This window comes from Colobus angolensis, unplaced genomic scaffold (genome assembly GCF_000951035.1).
Source record: "Colobus angolensis palliatus isolate OR3802 unplaced genomic scaffold, Cang.pa_1.0 Scaffold162, whole genome shotgun sequence".
Classification (NCBI taxonomy): domain Eukaryota; kingdom Metazoa; phylum Chordata; class Mammalia; order Primates; family Cercopithecidae; genus Colobus; species Colobus angolensis.
The window spans coordinates 234287-252157 of record NW_012114733.1 but is presented as its reverse complement, the minus strand read 5'-3'; the positions used below and the strand labels follow the sequence as shown (position 1 = coordinate 252157).

Genomic DNA, 17871 nt, shown 5'->3' with positions numbered 1-17871 from the left:
TTTGTTATTTTTTAGTAGAGACGGTGTTTCACCATGTTAGCCAGAATGGTATCGATCTCCTGACCTCGTGATCCTCCCACCTCGGCCTCCCAAAGTGCTGGGATTACAGGGGTGAGCCACCGCGCCCAGCCAAAAAACTCTTTTAACTACCTCTTCCTCTTGAGGATTCCTTCTCCCTCTCTATGCATACTTCTCCAAAGACTGTCTTACTTGATAGCTCCATTTCTGTCTCTGCTTCTCCACCTCCTGCTCACTCCTTAACCTACTGTAGTCTGTCTTCTGCACTCACTAGTCTAGTTAATTACATCAGTAACATTAATTGTTAGAGCCAAAAGGATACTTAAGGGTCTATTTTCTTGAGCTACTCTGTGGTAGTTGGTAGTATTGATAATTGCTCTTTGAAACTTTTCCATGACTTCATTTTTTTCTAGTTTTCTTTTTTTAAAGCCTATTATAATTGGTTTTTTTGGTTTGTTTCACCTGTCCACTCCCTGAAATATTACTGTTTTCCTGAATTCTGTCTTTGACCCCTTCTTCTCTTCTGTATCTTTTTTCTCAAGTGTCCTCATTGCTCTCTTGGTTTAAAATATTGCCTGTGTATTGATGACTCCTCCATCTCTCTCTGGCTCAAACTTCTCTGCTGAACTCCAGACCCATATACCCACCTTCACACTGGGCGTTTCCACTTGAATGTAGTCTTTTTGTACTCATATGCCTTGTACTGGACTTGTTCTCTTCTGGTTTCAACTCCTGTATTCTCTACTTTGGTTGGTAGCATCAACGTTTGCCCAACTGCACATTCTATAGTCTTTCTAGATCTCTTTCTTTTGCCTTCACGTACCACTCACCAAGTTCTGTCATTTCTACTGGCTAAGTGCTTCTTAAACTTATTTCTTCTGTTCTATCCTCTACCACTGTTTTATTTTAGTCATTAATTGTTTCTTATGCATTCCTGCATTAGGTTTCCCTGCCTCTGTTTTTATTCCTATCAATTTCATCCTTTAGTCCAGGATAATCATAATTAGTTTCATCCTAATTCTTCAGACATCCCCAACTACTAGATCCCATGCACATTACATCCAGTCATACCAAGCTATTTCTGCTGTCTCAGACATTCCATGTTGTTGTTACTTTTTGGTATGTTTGGAGTGCTTGGTTATTTATTTATTTTAAGAAAACCAAAGCTTGGGCTAGGAGCAGTGGCTCACGCCTATAATCCCAGAACTTTGGGAAGCTGATTTGAGCAGATCAGCTGAGGTCAGGAGTTCAAGACCAGCCTGGCCAACATGGTAAAACCCCATCTCTACTAAAAATACAAAAATTAGCTAGGCGTGGTGGCACATGCCTGTAGTCCCAGCTATTCAGCAGGCTGAGGCAGGAGAATCGCTCGAACCCGGGAGGCAGAGGTTGCAGTGACCCAAGATCATGCCACTGCACTCCAGACTGGGTGACAGAGTGAAACTCCGTCTCAAAAAGAGAAAAAAAAGAAAGCCAAAGCTTGAAAGTGTCAGCTTTTCCAAATTCTTACATAAATAACAGATAATTAAATTCACCCCAGTTTCCTATTCTTTCTAATATTGAGGTTCAGTAGCAACTTACTTTTCTTAGTGTGTTACACTCATTTATTTATTCTACCAGGGACTGAAGTAGTTTTGATTCAATTCTAGTACTTGAGCATGTGTGTAATCTGCTAACAAGTTTGTTTTTATATAAACATTGTTAAATCTTAAAAGAGGGAAAAAAACACAAAAATTAAATAAGGAAGAATCTGTAGTAAAAATACATATGAAAGATATATTGACAGTATGTCTGTTGACATTTTCTATATAATTTATTTTTGTTCTGCATTTATGCATATAATATATGACACAAATATAAATGTTAATCTCTTGTATACATTGGGACGTAAGAAAATATGTCCAAATAAATGTTTGTTCAGTGTTAATCATTTGGCTGAAAACCAGATTTTTTAAAATGACAGCATGACTTTGTATCTTCAGATCGAGCTAAGAGAACGAGAGATAGAACGACTGTCAGTTGCTTTGGATGGTGGTCGGTCCCCTGATGTCCTCTCTCTGGAGTCTAGAAATAAAACCAATGAAAAGCTTATTGCTCATTTAAATATTCAGGTAATGGCTTTTATAATTATTTCACTGAGTGTATATAATGGTGTTTATAATAAACACTATATGTTTATAATGGTCTATGGGTTTGTAAAAGTGGCGGGAGTTGTTCACTGAGGTATTACTTGCAATGGGAAAAATTTGATAGAATCATAGTATCCAGAAATAGGGTGGAGTTATTGAAAAATCATGTTTCTAAAGACTGTTGAATGAGGAGTAATTAACATACACCATAACATTAACAATTTAAAGGAAGAGAATAAACTCTGGGCACATGATTGTCAATTTGCTTTTAAGAAAACGTATATATGGACTTGGAAAGAGAAAACAAAGAGAATGTACCAAAGTATACTAACAAAGCTTACCTTTGTGTTTTGGGATAGTCTCCTTTATGGTTTTCTCTTTTTTTAAAAAAAAAATTCGTGAGTTTATCTTTTATAACCTAAAAAATTAAAAATGTATATAAAAATTAAATATCTAGCTTTTAGCTACTTACGTAGTGGATTCCTTTGCCATGCATTTGACCTAAGGCTGAAAGAGCAGGAGAGTTCCATATAGCATGACACATGAACTTTAGAAATTTTGGTATGACAGAGCTGCTTAGGCTACAAACAGAATATAGTAGGTAAAAAATATCAACAGTAGCTCTAGAGGAGTGCTGTCCCATACAAATATGATATGAGCCATAAATGTAATTTAAATTTTTCCAGTAGCAGCTCGATTTAAAAAAATAAAAAGAGGTGAAATTAATTGTAATAATGTATTTACCCCAATATGTCCAAAATATTGTCATTTCAACCGGTAATGTTTTTATATAGCTATTTTTTTCTTTGTATTATCTTTGAAATCCTGTGTATATTTTATAGTTATAGCACATCTCAGTTTACACTAGCCACATTTCAGATGTTCAGTAGCCACATGTGGTTGCTAGGCTACTATATTGAACAACACAGTCTATTATCATCATGATATTCTTGTCATATAGAATTCTGTACTGAGAAAAAGTTCACACAAATTTCTTGTCCTTTCTATGCTTGAAAATCAAAGCCAATGGATATGTACTTTTATTACACTTCACATGGTCAGTTTTGTAAATAACAATATAAATTTGCAAATATAGAATAGCTGTAGTTTTAATCTTCAATACGTTTTAAAATACAGTTTTTTGAAATATTATTTGGAAAGTCAGTGTTTAGGATAATTTTCAAATTCATATACCTCATAAATTACAACTCCAATTCAGGTTGACTTTCTTCAGCAAGCTAATAAAGACCTGGAGAAGCGTATACGAGAGCTTATGGAAACCAAGGAAACGGTGACATCTGAAGTTGTTAATTTAAGTAACAAAAATGAAAAACTTTGCCAAGAATTAACTGAAATAGATCAGTTAGCACAGCAGTTGGAAAGACATAAAGAAGAAGTGCTTGAGACTGCTGATAAAGAACTTGGGGAAGCAAAGGTAATGAATGATGTGCGTGGGTTGTGAGAGTGTTCATTAATTCTCCTAGCACACAGTGAGCTTGAGCCCTTTTGATATCTGCATTCAGGTTTTTGGTTTGTGTGTCTGTTTTTGTTTTTTTGCTTTGGTAATGTAGGGTTTTCTGAAGTGTTGTTTACACCTGTAAATGATTATATTTGTTTTAGTTGTTTGAATGTCTCTCTGAAGCACACCTATTCTTAGGATGGATCTCCAAGGACTTGTTTTCCTTCAAGATTTTTATCTCTGCCCCTTTGTGCATTGTGAGAGAGCTTTCGAAGTTTCCCCTCTGTGTCATTTTTGCTCAATAATCCTTTTTTTTTTTGAGACAGAATCTCTGTCTCCCAGGCTGGAGTACAGTGGTGTGATCTCGGCTCACTGCACCCTTTGTCTCCCAGGTTCAAGCAGTTCTCCTGTCTCAACCTCCAAATAGCTGGAATTACAGGTGCTCGCCATGCCCAGCTAATTTTTGTACTTTTTTTTGTACTTTTAGTAGAGATGGGGTTTCACCATGTGGGCCAGCCTGGTTGAACTCCTGACCTCAGGTGATCCATTCACCTCTGCCTCCCAGAATTCTGGGATTACAGGCATGAGCCACTGCACTCAGCTTGTGGTTTTTGAGACATGGTAGCCGGGCCACAAACAAGTTATTAGGTAGGTCATTTTTAAGAAGCACTGAATATGCAAATTAAGGATTCCGATGCTGATTCCTTAGAACTTTGTGCATACCATAGTTTTATATAATACTTGAAAAGTGTTCATTTTATCCCAGGAGTAAGTATAATCCAGTTTGAAGACCACTGCTCTACATCACCGAATTGATTTTATACAGTGCCACCTCTACTAATTAGTGGAATAAAAGGAAATTACCTCAGTTAAAAACCATGTATGAAAGGCCCACAGGAAACAATCATACTCAGTGGTAAAAAACTGGAAGCTTTTCCTCTAAGATGAAGAACAGGAAAGGATTCCCACTCTTGTCACTGCTACTCAACATAGTACTGGAAGTCCTAGCCAGAGCAGTTAGGCAAGGAAAGACATACAAATTGCAAAGAAAGAGTAAAATTATCTCTGTTTATAGATAACATAATTTTACATGTAGAAAACCTTCAACATTCCACAAAAACCAGAACTAATAAACTAATTCAGCAGAATTGCAGAGTAGAAAATCAGCCACAAAAATCAGATGTTTTTCTATACACTAAGAATAAACTATCCAAAAAGGAAATTAAGAAAGTAATCCCATCTGCAATAGCATCAAAAGGAAATAAACTTAACCAATGAGATGAAAAATCGTTACACTTGAAAAACTATACAGCATTGCTAAAGAAGTTAAAGAAGACACAAATAAATGGAAAGACATTCCGTGTCCATGGATTGGAAGACTCAGTATTGTTAAAGTGTCCATGCAACTCAAATTCAGTGCAATCCCTATCAAAATCCCAGTGGTGTGTTTTTTTTTTTTTTTTTGCAAAAATAGAAAAAGCTTCTTTCTAAAATGCATATGGAATCTCAAAGGACCCCAGGCCACCAACACAATCTTGAAAAAGGATATAATGAGTGCAGTTTTAATGGTTTTAGTTTCATTGCAACACTCCTGTATCTCATCCCTGTCTTTTTCCACCACCTTTTGCATCTTCTATCCTTGTGCGCACAGCATGCTAAACACAGCTTTCTATGTCCCATTGCAAATGCTCAGAAATGACAAGTTGGCTCAACAAAATATTCCTATTGGATCATAATATTTTGATCTTGGCATTTGGCTCTCTATAGAGAGGATCCAGGTTGGTAAAAGCAGGCGTGGAGAAAGCCAATAGGATAGGAAGATCAGGAAGTGTCAGTACCATAGGATTGCCCCCAAATTTAAGGCCCAAGGAAGATCCTACAAGATGTTCAAGTTGCCTTCTTCAGATGTTACAAGTAGGCTCCTGTAAACATTCTGGATACCAAAAGATTAAAGAGAAGCTCAATTTTGCCTCTTCATTGAAATTGATAGAGATGAAGCCTCAGATCTCAGTGGTAAGAGGGAATGTGAGGTACTTGCAAAATTACTTGATCTATTTGCATGTGACTTAGTGATAAATATTCTTAGACTTTTAAGTATATACCTAATAGGCTTTTTATTCCTAGAAAGAGATTAAAAGAAAGCTGTCTGAAATGCGGGATCTTGAAGAAACAATGGCAAAACTTCAACTGGTAAGTTGACGTCATATTGAATTGCCAGCATTTTCAGTAAGAAAATTTTTATGGGAGGCTGAGATGTGTGGATCACCCAAGGTCAGGAGTGTGAGGCCATCCAGCCTGATCAACATGGTGAACCCCGTCTCTACTAAAAATGCAAAACTTAGCTGGGTGTGGTGGCGCATGCCTGTAATCCCAGCTACTTGGGAGGCTGAGGCAGGAGAATTGCTTGAACCTGGGAGGCAGAAGTTGCAGTGAGTCAAGGTTGCGCCATTGCACTCCAGCCTGGGCAACAAGAGCGAAACTCCGTCTTAAACAAAAAAAGAAAGGAAAAGAAAATATGTATGCTTTATTTTATTGCTCAGCTCCTGACAACCACTGATCTACTTTCTGTTTCTGTAGATTTGTCTATTCTGGCCATTCCATATAAAGGGAATCATATATTTTGTGTCTGGATTCTTTTCCTAAGCAAAATGTTTACAAGGTTCATGCATGTGGTAGCATTTATGAGTACTTCATTCCTTCTTATGTCTGAGTAATATTCCACTGCATAGACATGCAAGTTTATATTTTTATAATTCCTTAATCTTATGTATAGTAGGTAGCTGTTAGAAATTTTACCTTCTTTTAACTACTTTATGATTTGTTGATTTGTGAGTTGACTAATATTAAAACCAGAAGTTAATTACTTGAAATATTTGTTGATTAACTTGAAATATTTGTTGATTATTACAAAAGGTACCCCATCCTCTTTTATTTATTTATTTATTAGAGACGGGGTCTTTCCTTGTCACCTAGGCTGGAGTGCAATGGCATGATCATAGCTCACTGCAGCCTTGACCCCATTTGCTCCAGTGATCCTCCCACCTCAGCCTTTTGTGTGGTTTAAGACTACAGGCATGTGCCACCGTGCCTAGCATTTTTTTTTTTTTTTTTTTGTAGTAGAAATGAGGTCTTGCTATGTTGCCCAGGATGATCTCAAACTCCTGAACTCAAGTGATTCTCCTGCCCCAGTCTCCTAAAGTGCTAGGACTACAGGCATGAGCCACTGCACCCAGCCCAGTCCTCTTTTAATAGCTTTGTTTGGTAATACAAACCATTTTCCTGGTCACATTTCTTGTTCTGATAGTCTTCAAATAACAAAGGAAGTAATCATCCCAACAGAAGCCTAAATATAGCATACAGAAAAAGCATTTGGTCCTATAGTCTGGAAGTAGCAGAAAGAGTGTCTTTCTATAAGGTAGAAACCGGGTAGTCACCCAAATGATTGAGGATTTTTAAAAATAACCTGTTGAATTAGAAGAGTTTTCTCTAAGATTGGAAACAAAGGTAAATACTAATTTCCAAGTTCTTTCATTATGTATATTTTTTATACAGTCTAGCTGCAGTGTCCTGGTGGCATAAGTCAATTAAAAAGGAAGCGTGAGAGCAAGGGATTTTTGCCATTTGTTCACTGCTAGTTGTATGTGCACTAAATGTTGGATGTGATTAATAATACTTGTCTCAGAACTGTGACCAAGTTTTAGTAGTGTTGGCTGACAGTAAGATGTTGCTGTAGTTACTTTCTTACCATTCTTATTTTTTCCAGTAATGCAAGATTCTATGTATTTTTAAGATAAGAATGATAATATTGATAGCTAACATTTTTTAAGTACTTACCATGGTGGACATGCTGGATACCATGTAAAGTACTTCGTAACCATAGATTCATCCTCACCAGTGAATCCTTAGTGTCCTGGTCTTGTTATCCTTGTTGTGCATATGAGGCTGAGAGAATAACCAGCATAGTTATAGATACACTGTATGTGGTGGTCTTAGAAGACTTTATCTTACTACTGCTTTCTTAAACATGAAAAAGTTTTATATTTTTTAATTATATAAATACATATTCATTTAGAAAAATATAAGACAATATGCTAAACTAAGTAGAAGAAAATAATTCTCCCACCCACAAAGAAACATTGTTGATATGTGTTTTATGGTACTTTCAGCCACAAATGATAATTAAGTTTAATTGAAACCTTATATTTGACTAATTAAGTGTATGTACACACACATATATGTAAATTGCTGTTATATAAATATGCTTATAAAAATCTATTTTCCTTTTAAGTGAGATAGTATTTTATAAAGTTGTTAGAAATCTTAATTATAGTATTAAAATTTGCAGGAATTGAACTTATGCCATAAAGAAAAGGAGAGACTGAGTGATGAACTCCTTGTAAAATCAGACCTTGAAACTGTTGTTCATCAGCTTGAACAAGAAAAGCAAAGACTTAGCAAAAAAGTTGAAAGTTTTGTAGTTACAGGTAAGATGTCAAATTTTGATAGCTTAAAAAATGATTGTGATTTCCTCTTGATGTATTGTTTTTCTTAGTAGATAATTATTCATTCCTTCATTCAATCAATATTTGTTGAGTGCTTACCATTAGTCAGAAACCACAGTAGGTACTGTAGATACAATAGAAATCTCTCCCTCAAGGACCTTAGAATTTTTGTTTGACTAGTTTATACAGGGAACCCTGCTTGAATATTTTGTAATAGAAATGTGTGCTTGTTTGAGACACACTAATAACAGAATTAAGTAAGACTAAAGGGAAGGCTATTTTAATAGTGGAAAATTGAAGTACAGAATCTTTTCAAGGAAATGCAGTTATATTATCTTAAAATACATACACATACACACACACACACAAATAGAAATAGGCTAACTTTCTGCAGGTACCAGTTCTAAATGTTCACTGCTGGTTGTATGTGCACTAAATGTTGGATGTGATTAATAATACTTGTCTCAGAACTGTGACCAAGTTTTAGTAGTGTTGGCATAAAGAACATATAAGAATTCATTTGGCCGGGTGCGGTGGCTCACACCTGTAATGCCAGCACTTTGGGAGGCTGAGGCAGGTGGATCACCTGAGGTCGGGAGTTCAAGATCAGCCTGGCTAACATGGTGAAACCCCATCTCTACTAAAAATACAGAATTAACTGGGCATGGTGGCACGTGCCTGTAATCCCAGCTACTCAAGAGGCTGAGGCAAGAGAATTGTTTTAACCCGGGAAGCGGAGGTTGCAGTGAGACTGTATCGTGCCACTGCACTCCAGCCTGGGTGACAGAATGAGACTCTATCTCCAAAAAAAATAAAGAATTTATTCATTCATTAATTTGACCAATGTTTATGAATCACCTGCTGTGTGGGTGTGTGCCAGGCCCTGTTTTTGAGTGCTGGGGTATATAGTGGCAAACAAAATACATAAGGGCCCTGCTCTTGCAGAGCCTTTTTTCTTGTTAGGGAAACAAACTAGTAGCAGATAAGTGAAGACGTTAATTTTAGTTGATAAGAGATATTAAATTAGAGTGGGAGGATGTGCTAGAGATTGAAGTGCTCAATGACAAGACACCAGCAATATGAAGATCTGGGGTCTAGTTTTCTATGCAGAGAAAATAGCAAGTGCAGAAGCTTGGTGCCATCAAACTCTGTGTGTCTTAGGAAGTGAAAGGAAGCCAGTGTACTGAATTAAGAAGAGTCTCTATCCTAGGCCCATGTGGATAATCTATTTAACCTCCTCTCTACTTATTAGCTGTGTACCTTGAGCATGTTATTTAAGCTCTCTGTGTCTCAGTTTCCCTATCTATGGGGCTAATGACGACACCTACCCTGAAAGGTTGTTGTGATAATTAAATGAGTTAATATGTTAAAGTGCTTAGAACCATGTATAAAAATTTAAAATAGGCTGGGTGCGGTGGCTCATGCCTGTAATCTCAGCACTTTGGGAGGCTGAGGCGGGCGGATCACCTGAGGTTAGGAGTTCAAGACCAGACTGACCCACGTGGAGAAACCGCATTTCTACTAAAAATAAAAAAATTAGCTGGGCCTGGTGGTGGGTGCCTGTAATCCCAGCTACTCAGGTGGCTGAGGCAGGAGAATTGCTTGAACCTGGAGGCGGAGGTTGCAGTGAGCCAGGATGGCACCATTGTACTCCAGCCTGGGGAAAAATAGCGAAACTCTATCTCAAAAAATAAAAAGTGTATATTTCTTTTGATAGCTATGTGTGGCCTATCATTTCAGCGTAATCTTTCATCTGTCTCAAACTCTCTTGTTTCCCTGTGTTTTGGGTGCATCCCCCTGCCAGATACCCAGCCATGGATGAGCCAAACAATTTGCCTTCTACACTTTTACACATGGTCAGCTGTTTGAGTGTGCACCAGGCACATTGAGAGCGCTGCAAATTAGATGGTTCTGAACCTCAGCAGGCTGCTCGGCTCTGTATGGAAATCTTACAGTTTCTCTTAGACTTTGATCTTCCATATTCCACGGGGGATATTTAAAATGTTTTGCACTGTCAGTAAACCTGTGAGTCCCATTTCCCACCTTCATCCTCTGTAGATGATCCTACCTCCAGTTTTCCTAGAGAAGGGAAGCCATGGCAGGGATTCACTCAGTTTTCTGGCCTCGGATTAAAAACTTGTGCATCTTGTTCCTTCCTGTTCAATGCAAGAATGTCCCTCTTATGAAGGACCAGTGGCTCCATCTATTCTCTGGGCCCTAACTTCTCTAATTTTAAAAACCTTGCAAATTAATGATCTCCTCTCCATAATTTTAATCTTTGTACTATTTTTTCCCGTTGGCATTCAAACATGCTTACTCTTCACCCATTCCAATACAAAAACTTTGACCCATTCCTATGCAGCCACTCATTTCTTCTCTTCATAGCATCAGCATCTTGAAAGGTCATCCATACTTGCTGTTCTGCTTGATCACCCACTACCCCTTAGCTCCTCAGTCCACTCCAGTTGGCTTCTGTTGCCACCCCTTCAACAAAACTGCTCTTGTTAAAGTCATTCACCTCTGTTGTGCTAAATGCAGTGACTGCTTTTCATTCATTTGCTTATTTGACTGCATTTAACCCAGTTGCCCATTCTTTCCCACTCTCCTACTTTCTTCTTACCTCTCTGGTCATTCCTTCTTGGGGCAGATTTGCCAATTCATCCTCTGCTTTGCATTGCACACTATCCTTTTGTAACTTTTATCCTACTACAATTAGAATAATTGTTCAGTCTTGGCTATGTTTTTTTATACTGTATCCTTAGCTGGTGCTGGGCATACAGTAAATGCTTAATACATATCTGTTGAACGAATGAAAGAAGAGATGAGAGTAAATCAGAATACATCAGGAAAATCATTGCATGCCTCAAGAGTTGTAATGAACATAAATTAAATTAGGTTCAACTATATGAAATTGCCAGTATTTGGTTACTTTTGACTCATGAAGAGGCAATTTCTATGGTAACAGCTAATAATTATATTTATTTGAGTTATTTTGCTTTCTTTGTATATGTGTATACTATATTAAATTCAAGCTTAATGTTAAGTTTGTGCATGTTATGGTTGTTTATAGATATATTTTCTTTTAGTGCATTTTCAGGTCCTGGGAAAGTACTATGTGGTAATTTATTGCTTTATTTTGTAGTACTGAATAGTACCCATCTTATAATAAGACAAAAGCAGGGGACTTGGACCTATTGGACTTTATTTAAACTTCTAATTTTTGCTTTTTTTCCCCCTTTTTTCCTCTCAATATTTACCTGTTCAATAGATTTGGTACTTACAGGTGTTATTTAGAACAGTTCATGATTTCTAGTAGCTTTCTTTCTAAAAGTTATTAATATAATTTACTTGACTAATCAACATTACATATGCAACATTATTTTAAGAGTTAACCACTTTAATTTGCAGAAAGAGAACTTACTCTGGAAGTTGAGAGGATGAGACTAGAACATGGAATAAAACGTCGAGACAGGTCACCTTCTCGTTTAGATACATTTCTGAAAGGTATAGAAGAAGAACGAGATTATTATAAGAAAGAGCTAGAGAGACTCCAACATATAATACAGCGAAGATCTTGCTCTACAAATTATGGCGCACGTGAAAAAAATTCAATATTTAGAACACCAGAAAAGGTAATGTCCCTTTATAAGAGTAAGTGATGAGGCCAGAAAAGTATCTTTATGAATAAATTGTTTTGGTTTATTATTATATTAAATGTAACTTTATTCATACGTGCTTTGAAAAAATCCTGATTTTGATTTTTGTTTTCTTTTATGGCCTGTACTATAGGAACACTGCATTAATTAGGAAAATTAAGAGCAAACTATAACATATAGATGACTGGAAATTAGAGGGAAGGTTGAATAGCTGAGTTATAGAAGTGTAATGGCACCTGGGCTTCCAGGACTCCTATTGTTGGACATTCCCTCTCTTTTTAGAATTTACTTTCTGTATCAGCTGCATTTTCTCTTTCATGGCAGAGTAGCTTTGTATGCATGGCAGGCAACATGGTTTCATGTCATTTCCAGCCTTGGACCAGTTAGGAAAGTCTGTCACATTCTACTGACCAAGCATCTTCTCTACTAACCATGCTATGGGAGATAGATAGAAATGGCAAGTGAGTGCTGGGCAAGTTGTTTTGTTTGTCCACCACAACCATATTTGTAAGCTGATGATCCAAAGATGTTCACTTTATGTCATTTTCTAATTGCATCTCCCATTGTATGTATTTAAAGTTGACCATGATTCATGAGAGATTAAAATCATGTGTCTCTATTTTAGGTCTTAATTATTTTTAGTGTTTTATGAGTATCATTTGAGTTTTTCAGATTTTTCTTCTTTTAAGCTTTGGAGTTCAGGAGTCTTGAAGGCTTATGTGACTTTACACTAGGTAAAATTAGGGGAAGTCTGGGAGTGGGAAGTACTCATTAAAACTCAAAACATTTGATTTCAGACTTGACCAAATTTACTAATTTTGTCATGTTTTTCCTGAAGATCTTGTATCCATTGTCAAACAGTATTGTCTTCTGATTAGACTTCATTTTTTAACCTCATAGGCTAATGGCTGAATTTTGATTTACAGTTGTCAGTATAAACACTATACTATGTTATCTATTATAAGAATAAGGCCAGGTGGGGTGGCTCACACCTGTAATTCCAGCACTTTGGGAAGCCAAAGTGGGAGGATCACTTGAGGCCAGGAGTTCGAGACCAGTCTGGTCAACACAACGAGACTATAATTTCTTGTGAAGATTAAATGAGCTAATTTGTTGGTTTTATTTTTAATTGACAAATAATATGTATATTTATAGAGTATAGTTGGATATTTTGATCTATGTATACATTATAGAAAGATTCAGTCAAACCAATTAACATGTCTGTTTCCTCACCCACTTATTACTTTTTTGTGGTGAGAATGTTAATCTCTTCTTTTAGCAATTTTGAAGTATACAATACATTATTATTAACTGGTCACCATTCAACACAATAGCTCATTAATTGATCATGAAATAATTTGTATAAGGACCCAGCATAACACCTAGTTACTGGTGAATGGTTTATTTCCTTATTGTTTGCTGGTTCAAAGCAAATGAGTTCTGGTAGAAAGTTAGGGTCACTTCAGAAGATAAATACTGAGTGCCTGCTCTGAATGAGGCATAGAATACAGAGATGAAGAAGACAGTTCCTGCCCTTACAGCCTTCAGCATTGCGCATGTGTGTGCATGTGCATGTGTGTGTTTAGGGGACAATGGAGTAGTGAAAGGGCGTTATTCACATTTATACATTAACACTAACAAATATGTACACCAGATAGATTTAAAGAAGAGGAGAGTTTCTGCTTAGGAAAGTCAGTCAGTAAATGTTCAGGGAACTCATGTTTTACTGGGTACCATACTAGACACTGAAGACATAATGAAAAAGACCAGGTTCCTACTGTGGCCCTCATAGAGCTTAAATTTAAGTAGTACAGATAGATACACATTAAATGCACAGTCGTGTAAATAACCTTATAACCTCATTTATAATGTGTTTATGAAGAAAGTACGGAAAAAGTTCAAAATACTTTAAGAGTATATAGAGGAGATCCAAATTAGATTGAAGAATCTGAAAGAATTCCTTGGAGAAAGTGACATTTAAGCTGACACCTAAATAGTAATAAAAATAGATTGTCAAATCTTTATTTATTGAGCTCTCCTTTTCTAGACTCTGTGCAGACTGCCTCTTTCTGGAAGATTATTTTGTTTTTCTTTGAGAGAAAGTCTCACTCTGTCCCTCAGGCTGGAGTGCAGTAGTGCAGTCATAGCTTACTGTAACCTTGAACTCCTGGGCTGAAGTAATCCTCTTCCCTCAGCCTCCCAAGTAGGTAAGACTACAAGTGTGCGCCACTATGCCTGGCTAATTTTTTAGTGTTTTGCAGAGGCAGGGTCTTGCTCTTTAGTCCGGGCTGGTCATGAACTCCTGGCCTCAAGCAGTCCTCCTGCCTTGGCCTCCCAGAGTGCTAGGATTACAAATGTGAACCACCACACCTGGCCCAGACTTCTTAAATTTAGATATGGTTAGGTTACATAGCTTCTTTTATAGTTACATTGGTTAAGTCCCAAAACACTAATCTGCTTTTGTACTATAAAACGTCTTATCCTTTAAAGTGTTCAGATAACTAATCCCATCCATCATGCCTTGGTTTTGCTTATTTAACCAAGAGATTAGTTATTTCCAAGTGCAGGTGAGAGGTACCTCACAAATATCAATCATTTACCAAATCTACATTGTATGTGGTATTGGCACAACAGATGTTGAATAATATAGGCCAGGACTCTCTTCAGTGTATCATATTATCAAATTATCCCTTCTTGACACTTCTGCATTTAGTACTGGTAACATTAAGATACCATAGATCCCAAGTCTACATTTATTATGTTTCTTTTTTTTTTTTAATAGGAAAAGGGCATACAAATTCATTTACATGTGCATGGGGAGAATCAGAGTGCTCTCATCTTTATTTTCTACCATAGTGATGAAGACAGTGAATCTTTTGAATTGTACTGAATTGTAGGCATCTTTTAAATTGTACTAAATTGTGAAATGTTGGTAGTTGTTGCTTATTCAGTGAATATTCTTAATATATACTGCCTGGTAGAAATATTTGCATTCATTTGACTATATAAAAAGACCTCCTGTAGGTCTGAAGCTGAGACAGTTGGGGGTTTGTATGCCTGGCGTATTGATCTTAGATTCAATCATAGAAAACGACACTGAGGAACGTGTTAGGCTGTTACAGTTACCTGTACTGGGTAAGCAGGCACACAAATACCCTGCTGGCCCCTTCTCTGGAGAAGATAAACTAACTAGTGGCTCTAAAAAATTACCAGGCATCAGAATCACTTAGAGGGCTTGATAAAATACAGTTACTTGGCCCTGCCCCGAAGTTTCTTGACTGAATAGGTCTGGGTTGGGCTTCAAACTCCAAAATTTGAATATCTAACAAGCTTTTAGAGACTGCTAATGCTTCTGGTCTGGGGATTACACTTTACCACTAATATAAACAACTTTGGGAGAATAAAAGTTGAAGCATCTCATGGGATCTGATCAAGTACCATCATTGGTAGCTAAGTCTCTTCTGGGAACTTGAAGGCCAGGAAGTTTGCCCGATACCGCCAGTGCTCTCATCTGCTCTCATCATAGATTTTTAAAACTGTGTTCCTGGGCCGGGCGCGGTGGCTCAAACCTGTAATCCCAGCACTTTGGGAGGCCGAGACGGGCGTCACGAGGTCAGGAGATCAAGACCATCCTGGCTAACACGGTGAAACCCCGTCTCTACTAAAAAATACAAAAAACCAGCGGGCGAGGTGGCGGGCGCCTGTAGTCCCAGCTACTCGGGAGGCTGAGGCAGGAGAATGGCATAAATCCGGGAGGCGGAGCTTGCAGTGAGCTGAGATCCGGCCACTGCACTCCAGCCTGGGCCACAGAGCCAGACTCTGCCTCAAAAAAAAAAACAAAAACAAAAACTGTGTTCCTTAATTACATTAAAGGCACTTGTGTTCTTTTTGTCTGGTAGCATCTTTCAGTCAATCTCATCATCAGTATTCTTGTGACAACCATGTGGTGATGATTATAACATGATAACTTTTGCTTTTTAATTATGTTTCAGGATGATTACAATTCAGAAATTCATCAGATCACAAGAGAAAGAGATGAACTTCAGCGTATGCTGGAAAGATTTGAAAAATATATGGAGGATATACAGTCAAATGTTAAATTACTGACAGCAGAAAGAGATAAACTAAGTGTCTTATATAAAGAAGTAAGATATTTATTATAATTAAGTCAACAGATTGTATAGAACCAGTTAACTATAATGGAGCCCGTATATATCCCTCACATTACTATAATATATGGACCTGTGATATTTCTTCATAATTAAAATTAGCAGTAGTAGTTTCTACTATCATTCTATTTCTAAAACACAAATTTCTCTTATTTTTTCATAGATAAATATGAAAAATTTATTTTCATATTTACTTTCCCTTTTCTAGCCTATCAATGTGTCAGATCAGTTAGAGATAGTCTCCTTTTTCTAAAACTACCTGGAACAGGTCTCAGCCTGACTCTGAGCCAAATTTATGCTCGGAATTCAGACATGTGGGGAAATGTCTGTCAAACAGTAGGTAGCACCCACTATTTGGATATATTGGCTATTTAGGACTTAGTCTCTAAATACTGTACTCTAGGAAGAGGGAATTGGTATTCAGCTTGGCCCCATTAACAAAGCCTCAGTTGTTAGAGGGCAAGGTAAGTCTGAGCAAAGCGTGGTGTCTGTTACCTAAATTTGTTCACATACCCATCTCCCATGAAGTCCTACTGCTATTTTGAGAAGGGGAGGAGGCATACAAGTTAAAGGTCAAGTTGAAAGAGTCACTTACTGAGTTTTCTGGGGGAGGATTCTGCAGTGTAAATTGATCCACTTCTGGGTTTTCCCCATCGCTAGCAGCTTTCTTGGGTCTGCCTAGTTAATTCCTGCTTGACTGCTGTCTAGCTTCCACATTTTGTGGCTGGTACCTCCCTCAATCCCCTTGTCTGTTTCATTTTATTATTCTTACTATTATCCTTCTACTCTCATTATCCTTCTACTCTCATTCTTACTATTATCCTTCTACTCTCATTTTGTTGGGATTTGGGAAGAGAGTGAAGGTAGCATGTGTTCAGTATGCCTTTTTTAACTGAAAACATATCCAAAGTATTTTTTATTTACATCTTTTACCAAAGTGCCTTTTTAATTTATATCTTTTCATTCTTTAAGGCTCAAGAAGAATTATCTGCCCTAAGAAAGGAATCCACCCAAACCACAGCACCCCATAATATTGTTAGTCTTATGGAAAAGGAAAAAGAACTTGCGTTATCTGACTTAAGAAGAGTTATGGCAGAAAAGGAAGCTTTAAGAGAAAAATTAGAGGTAAGAAGATTGATGCGTTTTTGAAAAGTACTTTGTTGAGAAAAAGAGGTCTTTGTATGGATTTTCCTGTGAAGTTACTATTGTCCAAATCCAGACCACTTTGTTTATGTATGGCCTGTGAGCTAAGAATGGATTAAGAAGAAGATTTTCTTGTTGAGAAAATGTTATTGGATTACCTTGCTCATTTGTTTCTGTATTATCTGTAGTTTCTTTTGTAGTATGACCCACGAAACCTAACATATTTACTGTTTTTTATACAGAAAGTTCACCAATCCCTGAACTTAATCGGAAGTTTCTCATATGGGAAGACATTATCTTTGTTTGTTTGTTTTTGTAACAGCTTTACGGAGATATTCACACACTATACAGTTCACCCACTTAAAGTATACCAATTCATTCGTTTTAGCATAGATGCTCTTTGACTTACAATGGGATTACATTCCAATAAACCCATCGTAAGTAAAAAATGTAACTTGGAAAAAAAGCATTTAATACCCCAGTAAACACATTGTAAAGTCTTACACTGAAAAATCTTAAGCCATTGTTAAGTCCACATGCTCCTCAACTTATACTGGGGTTACGTACTGATAAACCCGTAGCAAAGTCAAAAATGTAAACCAGGGACTGTCTGTGTATTCATAGACTTGTGTAACCATCACCACAGTCAATTTTAGAGCATTTTCATCACCACAAAAAGAAACTCTGAAGAACATTAGCGTCACTCCCGATTTCTCCCATCCCCTCTTAGCCACAGGCAGCCACCTGTGTATCTATGGATCTGCCTACTCTGGATATTTCATATAAATTGAATCA

General features: G+C 37.1%; 1 protein-coding gene across 1 annotated transcript in view; it reads left to right on the top strand.

Annotated features, from left to right (window-relative positions):
• CEP135 (centrosomal protein 135kDa) overlaps window positions 1-17871 on the top strand; it is a 79397-nt gene that overhangs the window by 12466 nt on the left and 49060 nt on the right. The window contains exons 7-13 of the mRNA XM_011937287.1: window positions 2001-2129; window positions 3367-3582; window positions 5731-5796; window positions 7952-8090; window positions 11517-11740; window positions 15757-15909; window positions 16906-17058. Coding sequence (XP_011792677.1) covers window positions 2001-2129; window positions 3367-3582; window positions 5731-5796; window positions 7952-8090; window positions 11517-11740; window positions 15757-15909; window positions 16906-17058 — 1080 coding nt within the window. The remainder of the gene's footprint in view (window positions 1-2000; window positions 2130-3366; window positions 3583-5730; window positions 5797-7951; window positions 8091-11516; window positions 11741-15756; window positions 15910-16905; window positions 17059-17871) is intronic.